The sequence below is a fragment of the Arachis duranensis genome, chromosome 7 (assembly GCF_000817695.3).
Source record: "Arachis duranensis cultivar V14167 chromosome 7, aradu.V14167.gnm2.J7QH, whole genome shotgun sequence".
Classification (NCBI taxonomy): domain Eukaryota; kingdom Viridiplantae; phylum Streptophyta; class Magnoliopsida; order Fabales; family Fabaceae; genus Arachis; species Arachis duranensis.
The window spans coordinates 50,986,365-50,994,026 of record NC_029778.3 but is presented as its reverse complement, the minus strand read 5'-3'; the positions used below and the strand labels follow the sequence as shown (position 1 = coordinate 50,994,026).

The 7,662-nt window shown below is 30.2% G+C and overlaps 1 protein-coding gene across 1 annotated transcript in view; it reads left to right on the top strand.

Annotated features, from left to right (window-relative positions):
• The window catches only part of LOC107458929 (S-adenosyl-L-methionine-dependent uroporphyrinogen III methyltransferase, chloroplastic), a gene marked incomplete in the record, with an annotated part of 5,103 nt that extends 1,897 nt beyond the window's left edge, over nt 1-3,206 (top strand). The window contains 4 exon segments of the mRNA XM_052251954.1: nt 1-69; nt 188-257; nt 760-1,037; nt 2,547-3,206. Coding sequence (XP_052107914.1) covers nt 1-69; nt 188-257; nt 760-1,037; nt 2,547-2,693 — 564 coding nt within the window.
• Nucleotides 3,207-7,662: the final 4,456 nt, after the last annotated feature.

Sequence of the window (7,662 nt, the reverse complement as noted above, 5' to 3'; positions counted from 1 at the left end):
CATGAGCTTCTTCTGAGTTTTGCAGAAGCCGGGGCCACTGTTGTGAGACTTAAAGGGGGTGATCCATTGGTAAGTTTCCATTTGGGGTTGTCCGTTGGTGAAGCAATTTGATGCATTGCATTGTCATGGATGATGGACTGTATGCTATTTTATGTTTTTTTTTCACTTCTTCATTTGGTATATGTAGGTGTTTGGGAGGGGTGGAGAGGAAATGGATTTTTTGCAGCAACAAGGTATCCAAGTGAAAGTTATTCCAGGTATGCTTCTGGTGTCTTTATCTTACTAAGACGAATTTGACACTACAAAGATTTTGGATCCTAATAAATCATAATGTTGATGGCACCAATGCTCCATTGTGTTATATAGTTGCCACGGATAAAAATCGGTTTTTGCCAAATTGAGTCAATAGTCATTACGGAAAATAGTTTGTTATTTAATCTTGAAACAGGTATCTGTGGATCAATCAGGCATGTCTTATACTTTATATAATAGTGACCGAGTATTTTCCTTGTGTATTCATTGCTTTCTAAGCAAGTTTATGGTTAATCCAACTTAAAGTGGCACTTTTCATTAGAATTAGATACACTCACTGGTTACTCTACATCGCAAAGCACAAAGTGCCTTGTTGAATTGGCAATTTGACAGGGAAGATGATTGGTGTTCATGTTACCACTTATTCTTTTAGGTTTTTTTCCCCTTTTTAGTTGATCATGTTTGGTTTGTGATTTTACCATAATCAGTTATTCTCATTCCTTGCAGGCATAACTGCAGCATCTGGAATAGCAGCAGAGCTGGGGATTCCGTTAACTCATCGTGGTATTGCAAATAGCGTGAGGTTCCTCACGGGGCATTCAAGGAAAGGTGGAACTGATCCTCTATTTGTAGCAGAAAATGCAGCCGATCCTGATTCTACATTGGTGGTTTATATGGGCTTGTCAACCCTCCCTTCACTTGCACAGAAATTAATGTGTCATGGTTTGTCCCCCGAGACTCCAGCTGCAGCCATTGAGCGAGGGACAACACCTCAACAGCGCACAGTAAGCATAACTATATCTTCCTTTTCACGTTCTCAATATATCAAATTGATTAACTAGTTATTTGTTTGTCTCATTGCATTCATTTATAGTCATCATTGACAATGACACTATTAAATTAAGAGGGCTATGACTTACCATGGAATTAACCATCTCTCTTTTACCTCACTAGTAACATTTTTGCTGTTGGAGTTGCTTTAGTATCATATTGAAAATTAATAAATTATTAATGCGCTATCTTAAAACTCGTGAAATTCTTATTATGCAACAAACCTATGATATTGAGCCTTAGTTGGAAAATATGTACACATCTATATAGTGATAGTAATAGTTAAGTCTTGCCCCACTGGATGGTGGTAATTACATGTATTAAACCATAGTGTCTTGTCATCAATCACCTTTTAACTCAAACCATTAAAATCTAATCCTCTTGATTGTCTTACCAATAATTCTCCCTTTATCTCTAGCTAGCTATTAAACTACCATCAGTTTACGTATTCTACTTGAGAGAGCTACTAAAGGCCTTCTCTAGAGGATATTTATCATCTTTATCACAAATTGTTTCTTTCTATCCCAACTTTCTTTTCGATGCGTTCATTACTAGTTCAATCTTATTGCCAAATTTTCAGTTCTATACAACATTCTGATCTTATAGTTGTGAATACAAAATAAATAAATAAATAAAACAATGTTATTATCATAAAAAATTAATACTTGAATGACTCTTCTTCAATTTGTCCATCTAGGTTGAATCCTATGCTTTATGTCTGCATTTATTTCCCATGTCTCAACATTTATTATCCACTTAATCCGTTTAGCCATCTAGTCCTACAATTTGTTAGCATATCCTGAATGCCTCTCAAACTTGCCTCTTTCAAAATCCTTCTTCAAAAGTTTATTTTTCTTGTTATATTTGAAGTCTTTTTATTGATCATTTCCTTTATCATTCACTCTCCTCATAATTCGCATGTACACAGCCAAAACACTTGGTTGTTTAGTCATGCTTTCCCCAAGAATAACTTTGCAATTCATGATAAGGCTTATACTCTTGCAACACAACTTTGTGTCCCTTGTTCCGCTTATTTATTGTTATGATTCATTTCATCTTTTTACATAAAAAATTGAAGCTATTAGTTTTACTGAATGTGTATATAAGGCTCCTGCACAGGATCCACTATTCTTCCTAGTGCAGTATTGGAGTTACTTGTGTCTGTCCCTCTCTAAATTTGACCTTCTTGTTTTTGTAAGAAACGATGCCTTTCATTGTTATCAATCTTGAAAAAATAATTGTTACAAAGTACTCGATAAAAGAACCAATTTGAAAGTTCTTAAGAAGTTGCATCTGGGACTACAGTCTACAGGCCAAGTCATTATAATTGTTTTTGTTTTTGTGTTTGTTTTTTGTTTAGATGTTGCATCCAACTTATCTACGAAGTCACCATTGTTATTTGTTTTTGCATAATCAAAGCTACTAGGTTCTTCTGATCATGCATATTATTTGAAATCGTGTAGGTGTTCGCAAAACTGAAGGAACTTTCCGAGAATATTACATCCGCTGGTTTGGTGTCACCGACACTGATTATAATAGGAAAAGTGGTGGAGCTATCTCCGTTTTGGCCAATGTCTACAAAAGAAGAATCATGTTTAATGCAGGCATGATGGATGGTGTTGGGAATGATGCTGAAAAAGCTCGGCGAGATGCAGCATTGCTTTCGCAAGGATCGGCTTGATGATCAGCCATGAAGTAAGCAAAGCGATATTTTTGGCGATGCAGATGCTCTTGCCTGATTTAGTTGGGAAGAACTGTTTCAGAACAAGTTTGGGTTATACATATTTCAGAATCTGGACAGGGATTGAAACAACGAAAAATGCACGCATTTCACCCAATTTTTGTGGAGAATAAGAATGCAGGTTTTCTGCAGTGTCATTTATTTCTATCAAGATTTTTTTTAATGTTTGCTAGGTAAAATTTTGTATGATAAGCTATTAAGCTTCATTCTTTGAAGGAGGAACATGGAGAATCATGTAAACATAAAACTGTAATTTGATTGTTCAATTTTGTTATTGCCAATCAGAACATTTTTTGTTGTAAATTTTAACTTACTAGTTAGCCATATTTGCCTTCATTATGTAACTTGAAGCTTCTATGAGATCATTGATTTGGTTTTGTTATTATATTGTCACAATTAACGTAGATATTTGTATTGGGAGTACAATTACAAAGCAGTTAACATTATGACACACTTCCATGATCAGAAGTTTCTGCATGGATTAATTTGGTGGTGAAAGTTTATACGTACTAGTATTCATATAGCATTGATAGTTAAAAGTTGTTATATTTTAATTTAATTAAATTTGTTAAATGATCTAACGATTTTCAGTGATTAACTTTACATGAAAATAACTACTTGTAAGTCTTTAACTACTAGTTGTTACATGAAGACAATATTGAGTATCAAGTGGATTTAAAAAAAAAAAACAAAAAAAGAACCTACTAAATTCAAGCGTAAAATTTGTACGGATTAGTTTAAAAGTAGAGACAACTACTGTTTTAATTCTTAAAGTTTGAAGTTAAAATAGAAATTATTTTTACTTTTTTTTATTATTTAAAATAGTTCTCAAGGTTAAAATTATTTTCAAAATCAAATTTTTGATCATTTTATCTTTACCTCACTAATCCTTTTCTTTCATCTTTCCTTTTTAATCTCTGTTGGGAATTAGGAGTATGACCACAATCCAATTAATCATGTGTCAAATAATTTGTTATTATTATTATATTAAAATATTAATATAATAAGGTCCTTGATTAAATCTAAAGATTTATCATTGTGATAGTGATCATAATATTGAGAGATAAATCTTTTATAATTTAATCTAAATTGTTCTTGATCATAGGATTATTAAAAAGGACATTAATAATCCGAAAAGACCAATATATATATATAATGGTTTTCATTGGATGAAGATTAATAGATCTCATTTATTAAATTATATATATAAATGGTGCATATAGAGATATGACCATTGAACTGACTCACTTTGAGAATTCCTAATGGTTATAATTATCGTATATTTGTCAATAGGATATTCTCAAGATGAACATAGTAATAGAGTTTTCTTTGACCTAGGACTGTGATAGTAATTAACAATGTATTTATTATATTTTGATTCTAGACACCTAATACCCTAGGGTGCTAGTTGAATGGATATTTGGTATGATTTAAATACTTGTAAAATTAATTATTAGTCAATAAGGAATCCGTCAACTCTCAGTAAAGAGTTTGAGTTCTATGATTATAATGACTGAGATGAATAAAACCTTGGCCAAGGAGATTGAATGAATGAAGAAATGAGTTTCTTAGGTCATTCACAGTTCATTATAATAATGGTAACAAGTTAGAGTTTGACAATTAAATCATACTCTAAGGGTTAACCAAGAGTTAATTTTAGAAATTAGGGTTTCTAATGTTCTTGATTATAAAGAGCGGCCTGACAACTAGGAGTTTTATTTTGAAAATAATAATCAGTATATACATTTGATATATTAAGGATTTAATTTTATATTTTACCTAGATAACGTGGGAGTATAAAATTTAATCCATGAATACTGATAAAAAAAAATTCTCTAACAATAGAGATAATCCTAAAAGTTAGGAGTTTGCCAAAAAAATAAATTTATCTCTTGTTTACAAGGAGCAACCTGACAACCAGGAGACTTGTACTCAAAGATAGAATTTATTTATGCATATGACGATGTATAAGGAGAATTAATTTTATACTTGAACCTAGACTACCTAGAAGTATAAAATATAATTCAGTTAAATAACTGTCTGACAACCAGATAATTATTAAGAATTATAATTGTATGGGATACAATTTAATCATGTTTATTTGGAATATGTATGAGTAACAACTTGACAACCAATGTACTCATTCACGATTCTAAATAATTTTGCTAGAAATATAGATTTCTTGATTTACTTTCATATTTTAAATTTTTAAACATGTCCATTTTTCGTATGGCATACTTGAAAGTGATAAATTGGCTATACATTGAGAATTATTCTTATGTATAAAAGAGTTTCATGGACATGATAATCCTATTGAAATAATATTGTCCAATAAAATTGGTGATGAAATAGTCAATACTTATAAAGTATCTAAAATATTATTTTACTACAATATGGGTTGTTTTGACAATCATGAGTTCTAATTTTAAAAGCATATACCTACTATTTATTACTGAACATCTTGAAAAGATGTATAGTGTCCAAAGTAAGATAGTATGACTATCAAAGATTTTATTTAAACTAGTGGGAGTATTGGGCAATATATTTTGAATTAAACAACTTTAGAAGTTGGAATGCCATTAGCCAAATGGCTTTAGCGAGAATTATTCTTGCAAGTATTTTTAGAGATTTATTTTGTTACAAACAATTTACAATTGGCCCTAATATGATTAAGGTTTGTGATCTTTTTGGAAAAGCTCAATATGAGTATTGAGGATGCGCATCAAAATTGTTCTTAAGAGACATGAAATTTGATTTAGTTGAGTATCACTGTTTGTTAAATATTTGGACTATATTTTAGAAATATTAAATTAACAAATTTCTCACTAAATCAATTTTTTACCCATATGAGATATGGAAAAGGCATAAGGTGAAACTCAAGAACATTAGAGTTTGGAGATGTCTTATATGTATTAAGAGATTGCACAACAATAGAATTGATATCAGGTTCGATAAATGAGATTTATTGGTTATCCTAAAGAAATAATGAGATTATTTTTATCACTCTTCTTATGACAAAGTGTCTGTGATAAGAGGTTAAACTATTTTTTAGAAAAGAGATTCCTCTTAAAGAAAGAATGGAAGTACAATTACTTTTATTAAAATTGTATACCACTCAATAGAGGATATACTTTCTCTTGAGAGTATAAAAGGTTTGATCGTCAAACTAACTTTTTCAAAAGTAGCCTATTTGTATAATGATACAATTCTATAAAGATAGATCTAATGGTTACTTAGGTTCTTTATAATCATGTTCAATAAGGATTGTACTTAAAATAAAATTATGCACTATTATAGTGGGAGATTTCATGTTTTGAGAAAACGTGTTATTTATTATGCACTAGGTGTATTTTACAAAAGGTCAAGCAAATATGCTCAAAAGCAAAGGTGTTTAAAGACAAAAGAGTTTTGATAAATACAAATGTGTATTAAAAATTATACACATGATTGATTGGCTCTAGTACAAGTAGGAGATTATTGAGATAATAGTATGCTCAAGATTCAATCTATCATGATTGGCTCTCGGGCAAGTGGGAGATTGTTGGGAATAAGGAGTATAACCACAATCCAATCAATCATGTGTCAAATAATTTGTTATTATTATTATATTAAAATATTAATATAATAAGGTCCTTGATTAAATTTAGAGATTTATCATTGTGATAGTGATCATAATATTGAGAGATAAATCTTTTATAATTTAATCTAAATTGTTCTTGGTCATAGGATTATTAAAAAGGACATTAATAATCCGGAAAGATCAATATATATATATATATAATGGTCTTCATTGGATGAAGATTAATAGATCTTATTTATTAAATTATATATATAGATGACGCATATAGAGATATTATGACCATTGAACTGACTCACTTTGAGAATTCCTAATGGTTATAATTATCGTATATTTGTCAATAGGATATTCTCAAGATGAACATAGTAATAGAATTTCCTTTGATCTGGGACTGTCATAGTAATTAACAATGTATTTATTATACTTTGATTCCGGACACCTAATACCCTAGGATGCTAGTTGAATGAATATTGGGTAAGATTTAAATACTTGTAGAATTAATGATTAGCCAATAAGGAATCCGTCAACTCTCGGTAAAGAGTTTGAGTTCTTTGATTATAATGACTGAGATGAATAAAACCTTGGCTGAGGAGATTGAATAAATGAAGAAATGAGTTTTTTAGGTCATTCACAGTTCATTATAATAATGGTAACAAGTTAGAGTTTGACAATTAAACCATACTCTAAGGGTTAACCAAGAGTAAGAAAGATGGAAGGAATTATACTTTGTTCTTCTAAGGTTCTTAGTAAAAATATATTACTTTATACTATCGAGTCGTTGAGCAGTGTTGCTAGACGCCAACCTTGATTAGTAAATTTAGTACGACTAATTTACTACCCGCTTAGTATTGAACCTATGAGGTCACACACTAACGAGTGTTCTAATCTTTGCTATAGAATTATTTAATTATTATTTTCATTTGATCAAATAAATAATTATATTAATTCAAATAGAATATTATTATATTTTTTACTAGCACCAAAAATAAATTAATAATATGATAATTGAGAATATTAAATGAGATTTGAGAATAATTAGTTATTCTATTTCTAAATTTGGATGAGATCCTAACTGATTCTGTTTTCAATTTAAGTTATGATATGATTTAAATTTGAATTGAGATTCAAATTTAAAATCAATAACAAATCCCATACTATATATATGTATGCCAAGAATAGAGGAATGAGAAAGTGAAGAGAATAAAATATAAGGATTTTATTCCTTTACCTCTACACACATAAACGTATGTGAGCCTGATTA